At 49.2% G+C, this 20,314-nt stretch overlaps 1 protein-coding gene across 1 annotated transcript in view; it reads left to right on the top strand.

The window, feature by feature from the left end:
* COLGALT2 (collagen beta(1-O)galactosyltransferase 2) overlaps window positions 1-20,314 on the top strand; it is a 46,592-nt gene that overhangs the window by 24,475 nt on the left and 1,803 nt on the right. The window contains exons 2-11 of the mRNA XM_074546287.1: window positions 5,361-5,471; window positions 7,016-7,133; window positions 8,293-8,427; window positions 10,982-11,186; window positions 15,155-15,274; window positions 15,742-15,818; window positions 17,184-17,290; window positions 17,988-18,120; window positions 18,956-19,083; window positions 19,951-20,157. Of these exons, the coding sequence (XP_074402388.1) occupies window positions 5,361-5,471; window positions 7,016-7,133; window positions 8,293-8,427; window positions 10,982-11,186; window positions 15,155-15,274; window positions 15,742-15,818; window positions 17,184-17,290; window positions 17,988-18,120; window positions 18,956-19,083; window positions 19,951-20,157 (1,341 nt within the window). The remainder of the gene's footprint in view (window positions 1-5,360; window positions 5,472-7,015; window positions 7,134-8,292; window positions 8,428-10,981; window positions 11,187-15,154; window positions 15,275-15,741; window positions 15,819-17,183; window positions 17,291-17,987; window positions 18,121-18,955; window positions 19,084-19,950; window positions 20,158-20,314) is intronic.

Raw genomic sequence — 20,314 nt, 5'->3', positions numbered from 1 at the left:
TTATTATCTCAATCTCTGCACCTGGCAGGCAATCTCTGTTTGTCAAAGACATTTACAAGGAGTTGGTCCCTTCTTGACCAACAGGTGAGAGAAGATTCCTAAAGGCCAATCAGGTCTTAGGTCCACCACTGTTTCTGTAGAATGGTGGATTTCTAATAATAGTGTTTTTCATGCCTTTTGATGGTGGAGTCTCTGTATCACCTTTGTCTGTCCCCAGTACCCCATTGGTGATACTCAGGAAAATGCTGAGTTCTGCTCTGAGGGCTGAGCTTTGTCCTGGAGTATTTGAGCACCTCAAGTTGTGGAACAGAGCACACAGAAATGTGCTTCTCCATCACTTCAGTGTGAGCTGTATCCTCTCTCTGAATGGTTTATTGGTGCTCAGCTCTCAGGAAAAGGGCCAAGGGGGGTACTGGTGTTTTGTCCCCAGTTTCTGTGTTACAGTTGTTAGGAATGATCTGACAAGCTTTCCATTGACTTTGGGCTTTGCTTTGGAGGAGACCCTGTGGGTTTAGGGCACGTGGTCACCCTATGGCTCTTGCTTCAGTGGAACTCAATATTGGACCACATGCCATAGCAGGCCTTGAGGGTGAATTGAACCCCTCCCTGGCTGCGGGCAGAGAGGAACCAAGGGAAACAGTTAAAGGGGATATCTTCGTGGAATTTGGTTGCATTTGCAACTTAGTTCTGCAAGCAGCAGGAGCCCTGGAAGGCCAACTGCATCCTCCTCCTGTGACCTATTTTCAGTGCAGCCCCAGCATCAGCAGCCTCCTGAGTGCTGTCATCCTTTGTGTGCTCTCAGCAGAGTGATGGGAAGGGCCCACTGGAACCTGGGTGTGCAGATTTGGCTCTCACAGCCAGAAAGGGTGAGCCCAATACCCTCCTCAAACCCTGACAGAAAGGGAAAGGAAAAAGGAGCAAAAGCTCCTTACAGCTTTTGTTTCTGAAAGCTGGCTGCCTCCAGCCAGTCCTGACTCAGCTCTGCACTGCTTGAAAGTGAAGCACTGACTCCTGTTTGAAGCTGTCCTTCCCACCCTATTTGCTGAAGGGAGAAGGTGGTAAATGTTGAATTCAGTAGGAAAATTACTGCAGGGCCCTGGCTGTGGAGTTTGCCTCAGCTGTGTCTCAGCATATCCCCATACTCTTGGCAAGCCAGCAGCACACAGGATGCATTTTGTCCTCTAGTATTTTTCCTGTACAGATGGTGAAGGTGAAAATTTTCTCCTCTGACCCGGTGCCTGAGGTAAATGAATTAAATAGCTTGGGAGAACAGGCCAGAGTGTGAAGAAGTGAAAAAGGGGGATTGTTATTTTTAATTCCCGTTTTGGGGAGGAAAAGAGAAGAACAACCATCAAAGCCTAAATAAACTCCCCCTCGCAAACATAATTTGCGGAGACATTACCAAGCTAAAAATATGAGCAGTTTGTAAAAGGAGCTGTTTTCTGCATGTGCTGCTGCTCACATTACTTAATTAAAACAGGAGTTGCTTAACATTGTGCTTTGATTTTCCACTGTGCATGATCCATGAGTTTTTTTGGGAGGGGTACTTTGCTGAGCAGGAACAATGAGGGCTTGTGTCCATGGTACAACTCCTGTTAAAGCCAAAGTCAATATTGAAGTGGTTGTAGGTCTGTCGACATAAGCCCCTCTACCAACATTCTCACTCAAACTTTTCAAAAATGTAACTTCTGTTTATTGGAAATGGGTTTAAATCTGAATGGAAAAAGCTGCCCTGTTACTGGAATAGAGGTGTCCATCTTGGAGGTATTTTCTGGTCTATTTTTTAAATTTTCTTTTCTGAAAAGAGTGGGAGGAATTGGAATTTTTTTCCTCTATTTTTCCCTGGTTGTGTTGCACAGGCTTTAGGTTGTAAATCTTAGAGGGGACCTTTTTTTTTAATTAAATCCTAGATGTTTTTAATCAGCTCTTGAAAATGGTGTTGCTGTTCCACTAAGAAACAGGATTTGAACCTGGTGCCAGCTCAAAAATATTGCTGATAGACTCCCACACAGATAATGATGCTGTGCTCACCAGCTTGCTTTCAGAAAATACTCCCAAAATCCAGGCACTGCCTTAGTCTAAGGGCCATGTGGACAAGCCATGCTCCTGTGAGCTGAGTGGAGCTGGGTTGCAGTGATCCACTCCCTTCGTCCTGTCCAGTGCAGATCATGGACCAGTAAGGATAAGAGGATGGGGTAAAAACCCTTTTCCAGCACAGGCAGGTGGGCAGAGGTGATAGCATCTCTTGTGTGACGTGTTCTTACCACTAAAATGAAGTCTTAGCTGCACTCTTGGCTTCTTGAAATGCTCCAGAGTGCTACAGAAGAAGTGTTTATGATGTGGAGTGTTCTGATGTGCCTCTCAGGGCTTGAGGACCTCTTGCTCCCAGTGAGAAGTCCTGCTCACATTTTAATTAGCCTGTTTTCCTTGAGCAGGGGTTGTCATTTCACAAAAAAAAAAAAAAAAAAAAAAAAAAAAAAAGAGGGAAAAATAAAGTCTGTGCCTGTTTTTCCACACAGTGCTATTGCAAACACCAGAGCTGCTATTTTCTTCTGGGGGGGAAAGGTGAACTGGTTCAGATGCTACAAAAGGAGTCAGTGAGTCAGTGCTGATGCTGTTTGATCTCTAATTAATTTATCCACTAAACTAATAATGATAATTGCTTTTGTAATGGCTTGGGTTGTTTGGAGTTTTGGAGGGTTTGGTTTGGCTATTTTTTGTTGGGTTTTTTGAGCTGAAAGCTGGAAGAACAAAGGTTTGCCAAACTGCTAGTCATAGGGTGTGTTTCATCCAGGGTGGAACAGACTTTATTGCCTTTGAGGCCTTCTGGGCCTAGAAATGCTGCTGGGTGGATAGTCCTGGAGAGAGCTGTCCCTCCTTTGTGCCAGAGCCTTGGCTGATCCCTGCCTTTGAGAGGTCTGCTGGGATGTGGATTTACCTTCCATGTATCACCAGGACAGCCTGGGCACTGGAGTCATAGAATGATGGAATGGTTTGGGTTGGAAAATGCCATTTTCTGCCAGCAGATTCCTTGTGGGTAGATCTAGAGATCCCTTCAGCTCCATTTGCTCATCTTGCTTCTGGCTGGAGGATGTTGGCTGATGGTGTCATCCAGGGTGAATCTTGTCAAGGGCCTGCTGCCCTACCAGGAGCAGGATGGAGTACTCCAGGTGTGATGGGAAGAGCATCCTTCATCCCCCTTGCTGTGCTTAGGTCTTCCTCTGACTCTGCCTGTCACTGCCATTCAACTTCAGGGTTTCTTCTGCTAGTCAGAGATTTGGGCTTTGTGTAGCAACTCTGAGCAACTGAGGAGGCAGCCTTCCATCATGGTAACCCTTTTCTCTGAGGTTGGATGACTCTGCATTTTCATTTTGTCACAGAAATTTGTGTTTCATTTGAGAGCTCTGGGTTTCTATTGCACAGCCCTGCAAACAGCTCCCCATTTTGGGCTTGTGTGTGCCCAAAGTCGAATGGAGAAGGATCTCCAGGCTGAGATGGGAGCAGCTAACATGAAACTGAGATTAGTTTGGCACGTATGGAGCTGGAGCTTCCCCTTTCCCTGCCCAGACTGCAGCAAATCCCTTCACATATCCCCACTGAGTCTGTGAGATTAGAAGGACTGGGATGAGGTTAGAAAGAAAGGTATGAGGCTTGCTGAGGGGAAGAGGCACATGGACCTGACTCTGTTAGAGCTGTGTGCTGACTTTAAAGGGCCTCCATGGTCCTTAAGCTGGTCTGGACCTGAAAAAGGGGATGCTGTGGGATGAGCTGCAGCATTCCCCAGGGTGGCCACTGTCCTCTTGGCCTCGTTTGTGTGATGCCCAGTTGTGTTGTGGCCCCAGTGCCACCTTCTTGGTGCCACTGCAGTTCCAGTGACAACTATGAACATGAAGCCATTCCCCAGGTCTCTGGTATTTTAGGAATTCTGGAGCTGTTTGCTGACTGTGCAGCTGGAATGTGGGAGGAAAGCAGAGTGAGAGCTGTGGAATGCCTTGGTGGCTGTGGGAGCCCAAGGAGGTGTGTGAAAATGGGCTCCAGGGGATGAGCTTCATCCATGAAACACATGGAGCAAGCTGGACATACACCAAGTCAGCGCTGAGACTTTTCTAGTCCAGTTTGAACATCCTTGCAAACCAGATCTACAGTGCAGCACGAGTCTGGGTCCTGGACTAAAGCAAACCCTGGAGCCCTGACTAAGCCCAGCCTTGCTCTGTCACAGGAGAGCAGTTCATGACACAGGAACCAGCCTCTAACACTTGCTGAACTTTCACTATTTATTGTTTCAGCAGACATGAATAAATATTCAACAAATAAGCCTCCTGGCCTTAAGTGATTGTGATGTTTGACTATAAATAAACTGAAAATCCAAGTTCTTGGTTCTTTTTTACTTTAAAGCAGGCTAGACCCCATGGGAATGGTATGTTCCTGTTGCACAAACTGAAAAAGGTTCATGTCCTGGTTTTCATCTCTAGGGTCATATGGTGACTTGGAGTGGAGGTATTTTCCTGAAATAGCTTTGGAGTAGCTATAGGGTTTGGGATGTGGCTCCTTTCTGCATGTCCTCCCCTGGCTACAGGGAGCTCTGGCTTTGAGTAAGGTGGAGAATGTTCTGGGAAGTGCCTTTGGGTCCCTGGAGCTGGAGGATGAACCAAGAAATGGATGGCAGTTGATGGGAGCTTCCAGCAGCCTCCCTCAGTGATGTGTTTCACACTGGCTTTACTGTCTGCACCAAACCTTGTGGGACTGTTTATACTCCCAGAGGAATATGCAGGGATTATAAATTCCCAGTGGAGCTTGCTGAGCTGTGCACTGTCACAGGACTGTGCTTTCCTGCCCATTCCAGCTAGGAAAAATGAGCAGCCCTGTCAGTGAGAGGAGTTTGTGGTGGGATCTGACACAGCCCCATGGTGGATGTGCAAACCCTGGTGCTGGGGAGGAGCAGCTGGGATGGGACTTGGCTCACTCATCCTGTGACTTGAAGGCAGAGAGCAGTGTGTGGGAGCATTTCCATGGGATTGCTGTCAGGGATGGGAATCTGTGCCTCCTGCTCTGTTCAGTTCAACCCTGAGGGAAAAAACCATTCTTCAGCGAGCACTGTGTCCCTCCCCTCCACTGAGGGCACATTTTAGTCATTTGTTTCAGTTATTACATGGTTCTTTTTTCAGCCCACAGGCTTTGTGCCCTTCCCCTTTCCACAGTGGTGGTATTCAGTCACCAGCTGGGGTTAAACGTCAGCCTTAAACCTGTTAAACCTCAGTCTTGTCTTTTTTGGTGGCTGGACTGGGCAGAGGGCTCCATGGTAGAGCAGGGTTTAGTCACAAACCTTGTGCTAACTGCTTCCTTTGCTCTTGCTTTGCCAGGGCAGCCACTGACCACAACATTGACAACACCACAGCAATCCTCAGGGAGTGGCTGAAGAATGTGCAGCACCTGTACCACGACGTGGAGTGGAGACCCATGGAGGAGCCCCCGTGAGTACCTGGGAGGGCTCTTGGCTGCACAGCCCAAATTCCCAAGGTTTTCTGTTTCCAAACCAGGAGCTGGCACTAAATGTCCAAGTGTTAAAATGTGGATTGTTTGCTTTTTTGAGTCTGTCCCATTAAAATTGTTTTCTTAGGGAAAAAGGTGAGGTAAGGTCTCTAGAAAGGTCTCTGACTTTAGTGTAGCACCTCATGCAGAATTTTGTGGAAGAAACATTTTCCATTGAGTTATTCAGCATCTGTCACTGCTCTCTTTGCATGGTAAACAAATTACATCAAGAGCTACAGGGAATTAAAATTACCATTCTTTATTTGCAAGGAAGCAGAGAAATTATAGCCCCATTCATAATATCTATGAAAGCTCTGACACATCAAATATTCAGTAAGTGCTGAGCCACAGAACTAGATTTAATTTCACATATTGTGCCTTTACATGATTTGCAGGACCATTGCTTTGAAATATGATGTGTTGGATTTTTATTACTTTAATTTTTATTTATTTTGAAGATCAGCTGTTCCTGGGTTTGTTCTGTTTTCAGTTTCTTCCATCAAGGAAAATTACATCAGTTTCCCCTTCCTTTAGGCCTGCTTTTATATTTGAGTTCCTCACTGCAGGAGCTTGTGGGGAGCTTGTGGTACAAACCCCCAGGGAGTGCTGGTTTTATTGACATTTTTAATCCTTTCCTTTGAATTGAGTTTCCTTCATCCTGCCAAACTTTGCTTAAGTTCTGCAAAAACCTTTTGAAATTCTTAGCTCCTTCCCTGACTTAACTCTGGCACTGTTTCAAAGTCCTGGATTTTTATTCCTCGTTGGGATCTGCTCCTGGGTTCCCTTCCATCTTTGTTAAAAAGCCATTGCTGAAGGCAGAGCCGTGCATGTGACACTGCTGCCGTGGTGGGGCTGGGTGTTGGGAGATTTAGGGGCTGCTCCTGGGATGTGTTAGCAGTGCCCAGTAATGCCCAGAGCACTGGGGGACGCCAGGCTGCCTTCATCTTCACATCCCAGCCCTGCTGGTGCTGCTGGGCCGAGGGGGCTGGTTTTACAGAGGGCAGATGAGCTTGTACCCCAGGTCAGGGCGGTCAGGGGGCTGCAGGTGGGTTTGGAGGGTCCCCTCTGCTGCCCCAGCAGCTCCTGCCATGGGTGGTGTCATCAGAAAACTGGCACTGCCTGTTCTCTGGTGCCTTCTGTGCTCATGCCAGCACAGAACTTGGAATTATTCTCCCTCAAAACCTCTCCTGGGTTGCCTGAGGTGACTCTAATGCTGTTTTGCTTTCATAATGAAGGCAGCAATGGAACTCTTTCTTTCTTTCTTTCTCTCTCTTTCTTTCTTTCTTTCTTTCTTTCTTTCTTTCTCTCTCTCTCTCTTTCTCTCTTTCTCTCTTTCTCTCTTTCTCTCTTTCTCTCTTTCTTTCTCTCTCTTTCTCTCTCTCTCTCTCTTTTTCCTTCTTTCCTTCCTTCTCTTCCTTCTTTCACATTTTTTACGGTGTAATAAGGCCCAGACATGGCTTACAGTGACTTTTTATTTCTTTTCCAGGTCCTACCCAGAAGAACTGGGGCCGAAGCACTGGCCCAGCTCTCGGTTCACCCACGTCATGAAGCTGCGCCAGGCTGCCCTGCGCGCGGCCCGGGACAAGTGGTCAGACTATATCCTGGTGAGCATGAGCTCTCATTTATTACTAAAGCTTTCCAGGTCCTCTCTTCAGCGCTGGGGGCTGTCAGAAAGTTTTCTCTCCAGCTAAAGACAGGTTGAGATGTCGTGGGTCATTTCTTGCTCTGGTGAGCCAGAGACTTTGTGGTGAGGGAGGTGCGTCCTGGCTAAGCTTGGAGCTTTCTCCACAGGCACCAGGATTGAACACAGTCCTGGTGGTGGGAGGGTCCCCCAGATTGATCCCCACCTGGTGAAATGTAAGGGAAATAGTTGTGCAGGGCAGTTGTGGGAAGATGCTGCCTTTGGTCACTGTGAGGGGGGTGTTCCCAAAGCCTCCAAGCAGGTGAGGTGTGAGGGCAGTTGAGGAGTTGTTCTTGATGCTTTTCACAGAATGAGCTCACCCTGAATTTCCAGTGATGTTATTTTCCCTGGCAGCTCCCTTTGCTGGCATGAGGTTGTATGGACTCAGGGAAGGTCTCTGCCCATCTCATTGCTGTGCCCAGGAGCAGCTGCCCCAGGTTCCATGTGACAGCCCCGTGCCCTAGGGAGTCAAACCCACCAGCTCACTGCTTTTAGGGTGGGTTTTTTTTGCTGACCTCATGGAATCATAAAATTGTTAAGGCTGGAGAAGGCCTGAGATCTGTGAGTCCAGCTGTTGACCTGCCATATTCACCATTAAGCCACATTCCCACGTGCACACATTTTTCAACACTTCCAGGGATGGTGACTCCACCCCTGGCCTGGACAGCCTATTTCAATGCCTGGCCATTCTTTTGGAAGGAATTTTTCCTAACATCCAATCTAAACTTCCCTGGGAGCACAGCCCGGCCCCCCCCGGCTGTCCCCTCCTGTCAGGAGCTGTGCAGAGCCACAAGGTCCCCCCTGAGACTCCTTTTCTCCAGGCTGAGCCCCTTCCCAGCTCCCTCAGCCCCTCCTGGTGCTCCAGCCCCTTCCCTGGACCTGCTCCAGCCTCTCAAGGTGTTTTCTCAAGGTGAGGGGCCAGAGGTGCCCCAGCAGTGGCAGCACAGGGGACAGGCACTGCCCTGGGCCTGTGCCCACACCAGGGCTGCTCATGTACCTCTGGCTGCCTCACTCCCAAGAAAGCATCAAGGGATTCTTATTGTTTCATCTGTTAACAGTGTTTTTCCCTCTTCCTTCTCTAGTTTATTGATGCAGATAATTTACTGACCAACCCAGAGACTCTGAACCTGCTGATAGCAGAGAACAAGACCCTGGTGGCGCCGATGCTCGAGTCCCGCTCGCTCTACTCCAACTTCTGGTGTGGCATCACTCCCCAGGCAGGTGATCCTGAGAACAGTGCTGGGGCTGTGTGACTGGGGTCCTCCAGGGGCTCCTGCCCTGTCTCTGGAGCAGCAGCCATCCTTCCTGTTCTCTGGGCTTTCCCATCTGCTGCTGTGGCTCTGAGGTGGTGTTAACATGTGGTGGGATCCCACACAAACCCCACTGATAAACAGATCAGAATTTTTTTTAAAGTGGTTCCATGTTTCTGTAATGGACTTAAAACCCTTGGGGCATAATTGTAGGCCAGTTTTTTTTTTTGTATAGTGATGGTAATCCAAGAGGAATTTGCTTTTCTTTCCACAGATCTCCATTGTGTCTAAGTTATCTTTTTCATCTTTGAACAAGATTTTTGAAGTGGGGCAACATCCTTTGCCTTGTAGGGAGTGTGTGTGCTGAAGTGTGCATGTAACAGGTACTGGTGCTGAGCCTAAAAATTAGAGTTCCATGTTACATTTTCAATGTTCCTTTTCATGTTACTTCTGATCCACATAACTGCACTGGGTCAGAGCACAGGCTCATCTGCAGATGTCTAGGGAATTGTATAAGGATAGGGCCAAAAAGTGAGTGTTATTTCCCCAAAATATTTTTCTTTCTTCTGGCAATCCCCTTCTGGGTTTTTGAGGAATATATTTGTCTTTAAAGCTCCCAGTGATTTTTTTTTTATTCTACAGAAATCCCTGTCTGAATCTATTTTTTATCACCCACACCATCTTCTGGCAAGGAGTCCCACAGTTCAGACCAAGTAATTGGATAAAAATAGCAGGAAAAGGTCCTGAACATTCCAAATTCTTGGGAAGTAAATAGAGAGATAAGAAAGGGGGTGTGATGAGGTGTGTTTGCTTGTTTCACTTGGGTTTGTTTGCTTTGTTTGAAAAGGGAGATGTAAACTTCATAGCAAAGGTACTGGTTGTGCTTTTAAGTTTTTAAGGCTAAGTCCAGAGTCAGCCAGGGTTTTCCAGGGGTACATCAGCCCTGCTTCCAGGCTGGAGTGGATCTCTCCCCATGTGCACCAGTCCTACCTCTCCAGCAGGAAGTTTCCACCATTACCAGCACTGACTGAGAAAAGGGGAGAGGAAAAACAGCAAAAGCATCTTGCAAAATTTGGTTAAAAAAAAAATCCTGCTGGAGTGAAGAGGAAAGTTCTCCCTTTATTTTTCCTTTTCTCCTCTTTCTGCATGTGGTCCCAGGGCTGTGTGTGCTCAGCCTTGCTCTCCCAGGGGGCTTGGGGAGGGAATCACAGCTGGAGCACATCCTGAAACACATCCATCCCCAGCACAGGGCCACTGAGCCAAGCCCAGCTCCAGACAGGCTGGCATTTATCTGTCATGGAGCAAATCTGGGGAGAGGCAGCAGTGTGGGGGAGTTGGAGCCCTCCTTGCCCCATGGTTTATGAGCAAGGACAGCCCCAAAACCCAGAGCGAGGAGGAGGAGGAAAGATGAGTGTCCAGCATCTTCTCTTGTGGGCATTCTCAGGTTAAAGGGTGGGTGTGTTAACCCTGCCTTTGGTGGGAATGCCAGTCACATCTCCTCCCGCCTGCTGCTTCCTGTGGCACTCAGGATGGCTGTGTTTGGGATATCCCATCCTCACAGCATGGTCACAGTGCCCCTGAAAGGCAGAGGGAGATGGCAGATCCATAACCAGGCACATTGCACCACACCATGGCCTCACAGAGACCAGGCAGAGCAGTTCTGCTGGCTTTTGCTCAGCCAGTGCCTGAATGCTCATGGAAAATAGAGCATAAATTGAGCTTTAACTTCTTTTAGTGACTCATTGTTTCTGTAAAGCCCAGAATCTGCTCTGGATTCAACCATCCAGATGTCAGTTTCATGCTCTGGGGTTTTCTTCCTGGAGGAATTCAGTGTATTTATGTCCACATGAGCCACACACACTGTGGGTGTTGCACCCAGAGTGCTGAAGTGTGGCAGAGCTCCTGGTACAGGGAATTACCCAGGAGTGACTGAAGTGCCTCCCCAGCCAGAGTCAGGAGTGAGTACCAAACCTGCTTGCCCCAGGGTGGAGGAAGCAGGGATTCTAAGATAGCTGATGGAGACTGAGATGTTGTCTTCACTGCAGTGACAACAAATTATTCTTTTTAAAGTCATGGATAGGATAGAATTTATGGATAGAATTAATTTGCAGATCCTACTCTCTGGGATACTAAATGGACTTTGTGCCTGTTGAGTGTGGAAGATGTCATGGATGCTCAGCAGATTCCAGGATCAGGCTGGAGAGTCTAAGTGCAAAAAGGGTTTTGAAGAACCAGGAGAAAATCGTCTGAGGTTTGGAGCTGCGTTGCAGGGGAATTTTACAGTGGAAAGGTTGAGCTCTCCAAGAGCTTCTGTAAAGTAGGGAGAAGGTCAGTTTTTAACTTTTGGGAAGAAGACTGTTTCTAAATAATGACTGAGTTGTTTCCAAATGGGAGGCACTGAAAAAGCTGAGAGTTGAGCCCTGGTGAACCTCTGCTGGAGAGCTCAGGGCGTGAGCTCTTGGTAAGGAAGAGCTTTGAAGCAGGAATCTCTTGTGCCAACAGCCCCTCTTTGTGGTTTCAGGGCTACTACAAGAGGACCCTGGAGTACCCCCTGATCCGGGAGTGGAAGAGGATGGGCTGCTTTGCTGTCCCTATGGTGCATTCCACGTTCCTCATTGACCTGAGGAAGGAGGCCTCTGCCAAGCTGGCCTTCTACCCCCCTCACCAGGACTACACCTGGAGCTTCGACGACATCATGGTCTTTGCCTTCTCCAGCCGCCAGGCAGGTGTGTCCAGGGCTCTCTCCTAGAGACACACAGGCCTCCACTGCAGGGGCACAGCCCAAAAGTCCTGGGTGGCTTCCATGGGGAGTTCAGACCCTGCTCCCCTTCTTCTCTGGGATCTGCTCAGGGGTAACCAGCAGCAGGTGACTGGAAAGGCGGTTTTGGATTGCTGCTTGTTTCAGAGGATGTGGGGGCTCTTCTTAAACCATGGAATCCTAGAACAGTTCAGGTTAGGAGGGGTCTTACAGCTCATCTCATTCCATACCCTGCCATGGGCACAGACACCTTTCACCAGACCTGGTGGCTCCAAGCCCCATCCAGCCTGGCCTTGGGTACTTCCAGGGAGAGGAAATCTCTGGCTGTTGATGTTTTAAGAGAGCTCCAGGTGTTGCTGAGACATCACTGTCTCTGGAGTGCCTTGTGCTGCTGCTGTTCGTGCTTGTGGTGAGGATGTTTAGTCCTGTTGATTTCTGGAGAGTGGCTCTTGGGAATGTTCTGTCTCCAGCTGTCCAGGCTGGCAGACCTGTGTGTAGCAGTGTCACAGCTGAAGGGGGCTCCCAGGACTGCAGTGGCCATCTGTGTTGTTTGCCTGCTGTGGTGGAAAGGGAAAAGCTTGGGGCATTATAAGGAAAAAGGGATTGGTGAAACCTCAGCAGCACTGTTCAGAAGTGAGTGGTTTGGTGGGGTGAATTATCAAGGAGAAGTTGCTCATGAATCCTCTGAGTTATGTGCAGTTGGTGCTCCCTGTCCTCTGCAGAAGATGGGAAGTTAAGGAGGGCAGGAAGGCTCTTGGGAGCAGGCAGGCAGGGAGAAAGCCAAGGGAAGAAGGGTGGCTGCTGTTGTTATTGTTGTTCTGCAGGCTGAGCCTCCCTTCCCACTGATCCCAGAGCAGCACAGCAGCCACCAGCTGCCTGTAGCTTCCCTTGTAGTGCTGGGTCTGGTTGGCAGCACCAGAAATGATGTTGTTGTCTCGGCAGGGTGAGCAGGGCGTTCTCAGAACCAGCTGTGAGAGGATGAGGAGTGTCAGATAAGATGAATGATGGAGGAGAGGCAGCAAGAGCTGAGATTGGAGCCCTTGGGAAGCAGAGGTGAGAAGGGAATTGCAGAGCAGCTTCAGGGTCCTGACTTTCAGAGTCAGGCCATGAGTGCAGAAGCACAGAGTGAGACCCCCAGGCCATTCAGTTCAGTGTTTCCCCAGCACTGCCAAACCCATCACTGTCCCCAAGTGCCACTTCTTGGCTCTAGAGGAGAGTTGATGTTTAAGCTTGGAAAGCAAAGCAGGCTGCTTAAAATCTACCCCTCCACCTCTTCCCTCTGACAGCTCTCCCAGAAGTGCAGCCTCCAACCCTGTGGTAACTGCAGTGCATTAGCTCCAGCTGCTTCAGAAATATTTCAGGGATTCAAGCCCATCATTTTTTCCTTCTGTCCTATAACACCAGCTTTTTCCAGGACTGACCCATGACATGGAAGGCTTTGCTCCAGCTGTCTGGCCTGTTCCTCTGCTCAGATTGTTCACTTGTGTCCTGAGCTCAGTCTTGTCACCCAGGATAAAAGGATGACATCCAAGTTTAGAAATGTGAAAAATGTGTGTGCTTTGAGGGAAATTTCTTTTTGGAGTAATTTCACTTACTTTCCCTCAAGTCAGAAATGATACTGGCTTTTGTCCAGGACAAAAGCTGTGCTTAATAAATCATCAATTCCCAACAGGCAATGTGCTGCTGGAAGCAGCTGTTCTGTGGTGCTCCAAAGAGCATCCCACCTCTGGGAGAGGACGTGGCCTGTGTGGGAGTGCTGCATCTGAGCAGAGCTGAGTGGGGGGGTTACTGCCAGCACTGCACTCTGCAGAGCCCCTTGCACTCACAGGAGAGCTTTTAGCCAGGTCAGCCTGGAGAAAAGGAGGCTCAGGTGAGACCTTAGAGACCCTTCCAGTGCCTAAAGGAGCCTCTAAGAGAGCTGGAGAGGGACTTGGGACAAGGGGTGAACAGGACAGGGGAATGGCTTCCCACTGCCAGAGGGCAGGGTTAGATGGGATATTGGGAAGGAATTGTTCCCTGTGAGGGTGCTGAGGCCCTGGCACAAGGTGCCCAGAGAAGCTGTGGCTGCCCCTGGATCCCTGGAGTGTCCAAGGCCAGGTTGGACAGGGCTTGGAGCAGCCTGGGACAGTCGGAGGTGTCCCTGCCCATGGCAGGGGTGGCACTGGATGGGCTTTAAGGTCCATCCCAAACCATTCCATAATTCCATGATCTCCTGAGCTGCCTTTCAGCCTGGGTCTCTGAAGCCCTTGAGCCAGCCAGCAGGAAGGTCTGGTCACAGGGAAGTGGGGACAATTTTGGTTCTTTAACTGTAGCTGTGGTTTTAGGCTGTAGCTCTAAATCCTGGACACTGCCTTTAAAGCCCATTAAGAAGAATACTACAAACACCTGCAGTTTTTCTATCCCTTGTAGCAATCATTTAATTTTGTTATAAAAACAGAGCTAGAGAGTGAGTCCCCCTTCCCTCCTTTATGGGAGCTTTACCTTTTTCAAGTGCATTTAATCCCAGACAGAGCAGGAACACTGGTGTGAATCTGTGCAGATTATGTTCAAGGCAGCGGAAGATAAGAGCAGAGATCAGTGAGCCAGATAAGATTAGTTGATTAGATCAGTGCCAAATCCATTCATGTCTGCAGGTAGTAGTTTTTTATTGTGCCATTTACCTAAATTGCAGCTGACAGCTGAATGTGTTTTGGCAAGGAGCATAGCCAGCAATTTACTTGTAGAACTTAAAATGAGAGAAACACCAAAGTCATTAGTGCCAACAGTTCCACTCTGCTAAAAATACCATGGATTAGGGGCACTAAGAGATGAAAGCTTCAGCTCACCAGGTAGTGTCTGCTTTTCATTTATTTCCTCGAGGGAGGGGACTGGTTAAGCTTGTTTCATTAAAAAGAATTAAAAAAAGAAAGACAAAGGCAGTTTTTGGCTGGTTGCTCGGGTTCTAGCAGCTTTGATTTGGGTTAATTAATAAAGGGCCTTACCAGAACTCAATGAAAAACAACGGAAATCCTTCTCTTGGCTTCTCTGGATGTGGCTTTTGAGCGTGTTGCCTGATGTGAAAGGCAGAGTTACAGCCAGTGAGCAAATCCTTGTCGTCCCAGAGGGAAAAGTGTTCTGCTGGTGCTGGAATGTTCCCACTGGGTGAGGCTGTGCCCTGCAAATGCATCCACTCCTAGGACAGGCTTTGCACCTTCTCTCTGTTTCCCACCTTCAGCAAGCAGTTGCAAAAGCTTTTGAGTACAAGGGTGTTAATGTTGTCACATCTGTTCTCCTCACTGGTGTCTCACTCTGGGATTTTCCTTTCATCTTCAGGGCACAGTAAAAATTAGTTCTGGAGAGGAGAGGACTGTGTTTGGTGGTGACTTGGCATTTCAGAGGTTGTTGTTATATGTATTCCTTGAAGCCTTTTGCCAGCACAGGTGAAAATGTATCACCTTTATTTCCTAGCCAAAGCAAAAGGAAGCAGTGATAAAGAACAGAATGGGTTGAGTTAGAAGGGACCTTAAAGATCATCTCGTTTCAGGGACACATTCCACTGTCCCAGGTTGCTCCAAGCCTCATTCAACCTGGCCTTGGACACTGCCAGGGATCCAGGGGCAGCCACAGCTTCTCTGGGCACCCTGTGCCAGGGCCTGCCCACCCTCACAGAGAACAATTCCTTCCCAATATCCAATCTAAACCCACTCTGTTTCAGTGGGAAGCCACAGCCCCTGTCAGCCCAGGCCCTTGGAGGGTTGGTTAGGCAGCCAGTAGGGATTGGTTTTATGGGAGAGGCCACTTGCTGCCAGCCAGGCAAAACAAGGTAGAACTGGAATGATTCTGACTTGTTTGCTTATGTAGCAGAACTGTTTGGGACTGAGCTCCTGGCACAAGTGTGTTTGTGGCAGTGCAGTGCCCTGGTAGCAGGGCTGATTTCTGCTTCTCTGTGATCCCCAGGAGTCCAGATGTTCATCTGCAACCGTGAGCACTACGGGTTCCTTCCCATGCCCCTGAAGCCGCAGCAGTCGCTGCAGGAGGAAGCTGAGAATTTTGTGCACACCCTGATCGAGGCCATGAGTGAGTTGCTGTGCCCTTGCCATGATGGACCCCCCAGGTTAATGCCTGCAGAGCTCTCCTGCCCAGCAGCAGCCCAGCTCTCATTCTCTTGCAAGTCTGCATCCCAACCTGTCTGCTCTAATCTTGTTTCGATACGCAGTTTTCAAAATTTTCCACCGCTTTTCTGCCTAGGGATGCAATTGCATGGTCAGGTCAACCCCATCCACAAAATCCCTCAACTTCCCTAGATCAAATGCATCCTTCATGTGGAAAAGGGTGCTGCATGTCCGTGTTTTATTCCTGCTGTCTGTCTGGCACATGGCTGCTGGCTCTGGCTGTGCCATGTGGTGCTTCTGCTGTTCCCATGCTGCTGTGGCTCCTCATCCCGAGATCCCTGGAGGGAGGGAGGGAGGGAGACACCTTCAGACAGGTCATGTCCACTGCAGGGAGTGCTCGGGGGTGACTCTGGGGTCTCTCCTCTCTTTCAGTCGATCGCCCTCCCGTGGAGCCCTCTCAGTACATCTCTGTGCCCCCGAAGCACCCTGACAAGATGGGCTTTGATGAAGTAAGGAGCCTGCTCTGCTCTTTATTGTCTTGTCTTCTCACTCATCACCTGATCCTTAATATGTCCCTTCCAACATAAACCATGCCATGACATGGGTTTAATCCAGCCAGGAAGAGAAGGCAGAAGTGAGGCTGAAAAACAAGTTAACTCCTCTATTCTTGTGCTGTTTGCTCTACATCTGATTCTGCAGAGCAGGCTTGGCCTCCCTTCCATCTGTGACAGTAATTGGGCCTTTGGTGAAGCTCTCCAGTGGCAGGAGGGAAGGATTTCTCTCACCTGAGAGAGACCCTGGAGAGCTGAGAGCAGATGGGGGATGCAGGCTCACAGCTGAGTTCTGGCCTACCTTGGACACCCCCAGGGATGCAAACCATGGCAGAGGGATGTGCCAGGCTCTGGTTGCCTGGTGTCTGTGTTATTCCCAGAGCCAGCAGCCCCTGTGTGTGCAGCTGCAGGGTGGCTCTGGGACTGAGGGAGTTGTGGGGATCAGGGAAGCCTTTGTCTTCTTGCTGTGCTCTGCTCCATCTGTCTGTGGGGCTCCTGAGGCTGAACCCAACCCAGCTGTGTGTCTGTGCTTAAGGCACAGCTGGAGCAGTTTTTTTCCATGTTGTCCTTTGTGGCTGTGCTGTGTTTATCCAGTTTATTATTTTTTCATTTGTACTGAGCTGAAATTCATTCTGCTTCTTACTGGGATGAGGATTTGCTCCATGGGCTACAAGGCTGTGCTTGTACCAGCCTGCCAGGGACTGAAGAATATCCCTGAGCCCCTGAGGGTTACCTGCAGTGAGGGCTTCAGTCCTCAGCCCTCCACCAGTCTCCTCATGGCTTTGGATAGAGCCCTGCCCAGACATCTCTGTTCCCAGCCTTGGCTCTCTGCTCTGGCAGGGATCACAGTGGATTTTCAGTGCCAGAAGTAATCACAAAAATCCTGTCTTTACCATGGCCTTGTACTTGGATGGTGACCCTGCTGATAATCCTAAATCCAGGCAATGGCAGTGTTCCCCTAGGATTGATGCTGCAGATGGTCATGTTATTCTGTTTTATACAAACCTAAACATCCTGTGTCTTTGGAAATTACAGACTTGGCTCTAACTGCTCTCTCCTCATTTTCTTTATCCTGAAAGAGCAAGTTTCCTCTGTGAACATCCATAAAAAGTAGTTGTTAGAGAAAAAATCTCTACACTTCCAACTCAAAACCAAGCTCAGCTTTTTGACAAATTCTAGACAACCTGGAGTGAACACACACGCGGTATTTTCACAAGACCTGCTTTTCCAGTGGGGCTGCTGGAGAGGGCTGGATCAGGACTTCCCTTCTCTCTCCCCCCCAGCTGGGAGTGTGATGTCCTGGTGTCTTTGTGTTCCCCCCAGATTTTCATGATCAACCTGAAGCGCCGCAAGGACCGGCGGGATCGGATGCTGCGGACGCTCTACGAGCAGGAGATTGCAGTGAAGGTAGTGGAGGCTGTGGATGGAAAGTGAGTTTTGGTTGGGCTTGAGGATGTTTTCAGAGTGGGATGTGCTTTACTGCTTCACAGCATCTCCTTGGGTGCCCTGACCTACTCCCAGCAGGGCAGGGTTTGGCTGCAGGGGGAGCTGAGCACCACTCGGATCTCCCCAACCATCTGTCTGGGGCAATTCTGCTCTGTTTCTTTTTTCCTTTGCAATTAGTCAGTCTCTGGATTTGAGGATATTAAAGGGCTTTTATAATCTTAATGATTCTGTGATTCTAAGGTGTGTTAAGACCTTTTAATAATGAGTAACCAAAGCAGAAATTTTGAGTCTGTGAGTTGCAAAAAGGTCTCAAGGAGACAGGTGCCCATGTACCACCTAGTGGTCTTGGAGACTTGGGATCCTATCAAGGCCTCAGAAAGTTAATCAAAGCCAAGCATCTGGCAAGAGGATTGTCCCACAGGAAGTTTTTGGCATAGTTAAAGGTAATTGATGGTCCCATAAAAAGTCTTTGGCAGAGTTAAGGATACAGTTTATCAGCTTGACTTAGAGATACAAATCAAGAAGTTCATTTTCCTTTGCGTTTTTGAGCAAAACAAGTGTAGGAATTTCTCAAGGTGTGCCTTTTCCCTGACCATCAGCAGCATTCCCCATGCTGTGCCTGTGTCTGGCTTGAAGTGACTTACTGTTTTGCAATGGTGATAAATACTTTGTGTTTCCCAGAGCACTGAACACGAGTCAGCTGAAAGCTCTCAGCATTGAAATGCTGCCGGGGTACCGGGACCCCTACTCCTCCAGGCCCCTGACCAGAGGAGAGATCGGCTGCTTCCTGAGCCACTACTACATCTGGAAGGAGGTGAGGGCTTTGGGGGCCCTTGAGGGTCCTGCAGGAAGGTGCTGTGTCCTGGTGCAGAGCATTGGATCCAGCCCAGCTGTCTGGAAGTGTTCCCATAGGAGTGATTTCCTTGGATTGCAGGGGTTTTCTTGAATGCAGTGTTCACCTTTCACACCTCTCCTTTCCTTTCCCAGTATGTAAAGGGACTCTAAGAGAGCTGGAGAGGGACTTGGGATAAGGGATAGAGGGACAGGACAAGGGAGAATGGCTTCCCACTGCCAGAGGGCAGGGTTAGATGGGATATTGGGAAAAAGTTCTTCCCTCTGAGGATGCTGAGGCCCTAGCACAGGGATCCCAGAGAAGCTGTGGCTTCCCATCCCTGGCAGTGTCCCAGGCCTGGTTGGATGGTGCTTGGAGCAACCTGGGACAGTGGGAGGTGTCCTTGCCCATGGCAGCAGGGTGGATCTGGATTGGTTTAAAGTCCCTTCCAACCCAAACCATTCAGGGATTCTGTGATTCATTTCCCCTCAGCTCCAAGTGATTTTTATCAGAACATTTTGATAACTGTTTTTGCAGTTCATCCAATATCCTGCTTGGGGCAAGCTTACTTAGAAGAAAGGCAAGAATGTTTTAAAAAGCAAATGGGGTTAAGGAACACACTGCTGGTTTTTTCCCCTTATTCTCCATCTGAGCAGGAGCAAGTTCCAGTGGCTTGGCATATCATGTGTATGTGACAGAGTGGTTCTCAGCTCCCTGCCTGTGTGGTCTGGGAGGCAGTGCCAGGTCAGGGTGGCCCCAGTGACAGCAGGGCACCCGTGGGGGCCACTGAACTCACGCTGGAGCCCTCGTGTTTCAGGTGGTGAGCAGGGGCCTGGAGAAGACCCTGGTCATTGAGGACGATGTGCGCTTCGAGCACCAGTTCAAGAGGAAGCTCATGAAGCTGATGGACGACATCGAGCAAGCCCAGTTAGACTGGGAGCTGATGTAAGTTCCTGCTGCTCTGGGAGGTCCTGGGCACCTGGGGAGGTTGGCAGCACTGCAGGGGCATGGCAGAGGTGCAGGTTGATGCTGCAGGGCAGGGGATGGTGGCACAGTGTTCTTGGTAGCTCTTCCCACCACGGCAGATCCGCCCTCTGGAGCAGCTGTTGCCAGGGCACCATCCCTGCCGGTGGTGTGGGCAATGTTGTTTGACTCAGCTGTGTTGGAGATGCTGACAGAGGAACCAGCACAGCTCAGTCCTGAGCCTCAGACTGTGTCATCTTAGCTCCCTTAGGAAGCCTCTCACAGCTGTCCCACCCACTGGGTTAAGGCTTGGATAGTGGTGCAGGATGGAAATCTGTGAGCTGGGTCAGGGATTATTCTGGGATTGACCCTTTGCCCTGGCCTGGCTGGCACAAACAGTCATGTCCTAATTGCTATGGTGGGATGGTGTTCGCAGGGGTCTTAGGATGAGGGAAGAGATGAGGATCTGACTCCATGTTTCAGAAGGCTTGATTTATTATTTTATTATATATATTATATTAAAACTGTACTAAAAGAATAGAAGAAAGGATTTCATCAGAAGGCTAGCTAAGAATAGAAAAAGAAAGAATGATAACAAAGGCTTGTGTCTAGGACAGAGAGTCTGAGCCAGCTGACTGTGGTTGGCCATTAATTAGAAACAACCACATGAGACCAATCACAGATCCACCTGTGGCATTCCACAGCCGCAGATAATCAATGTTTACATTTTGTTCCTGAGGCCTCTCAGCTTCTCAGGAGGAAAAATCCTAAGGAAAGGATTTTTCATAAAATGTGTCTGTGACACTATGGATTCACTTTGGTCCCATCTCCTTGATCTGACCCCTGCAGCTACATTGGCCGGAAAAGGATGCAGGTGCAGGAGCCCGAGAGAGCTGTTCCCAATGTCCGGAACCTGGTGGAGGCTGATTACTCCTACTGGACCCTGGGCTATGCCATCTCCTTCCATGGGGCTCAGAAGCTCATCGGGGCTGAGCCCTTCAGCAAGATGCTGCCCGTGGATGAATTCCTGCCCATCATGTACAACAAGCACCCCGTGTAAGTCCCTCCGTGGCTCGGGGGGATATGGGCTGGGTCTCACTGACTGATCTTAAACCAGGTCTTGTTGGCAGCCTGGCTGGTGGGGACTCCTTGTGGTGCTTGGTTTTGTCCTCCTGGCACAGGTCAGAGGAGGTGACAGAGGGGAGTAGCTGGG

Source organism: Zonotrichia albicollis, chromosome 8 (assembly GCF_047830755.1).
Source record: "Zonotrichia albicollis isolate bZonAlb1 chromosome 8, bZonAlb1.hap1, whole genome shotgun sequence".
Classification (NCBI taxonomy): Eukaryota; Metazoa; Chordata; class Aves; order Passeriformes; family Passerellidae; genus Zonotrichia; species Zonotrichia albicollis.
The sequence above is the reverse complement of the archived record's forward strand: the minus strand, read 5'-3'. Positions and strand labels throughout refer to the sequence as shown.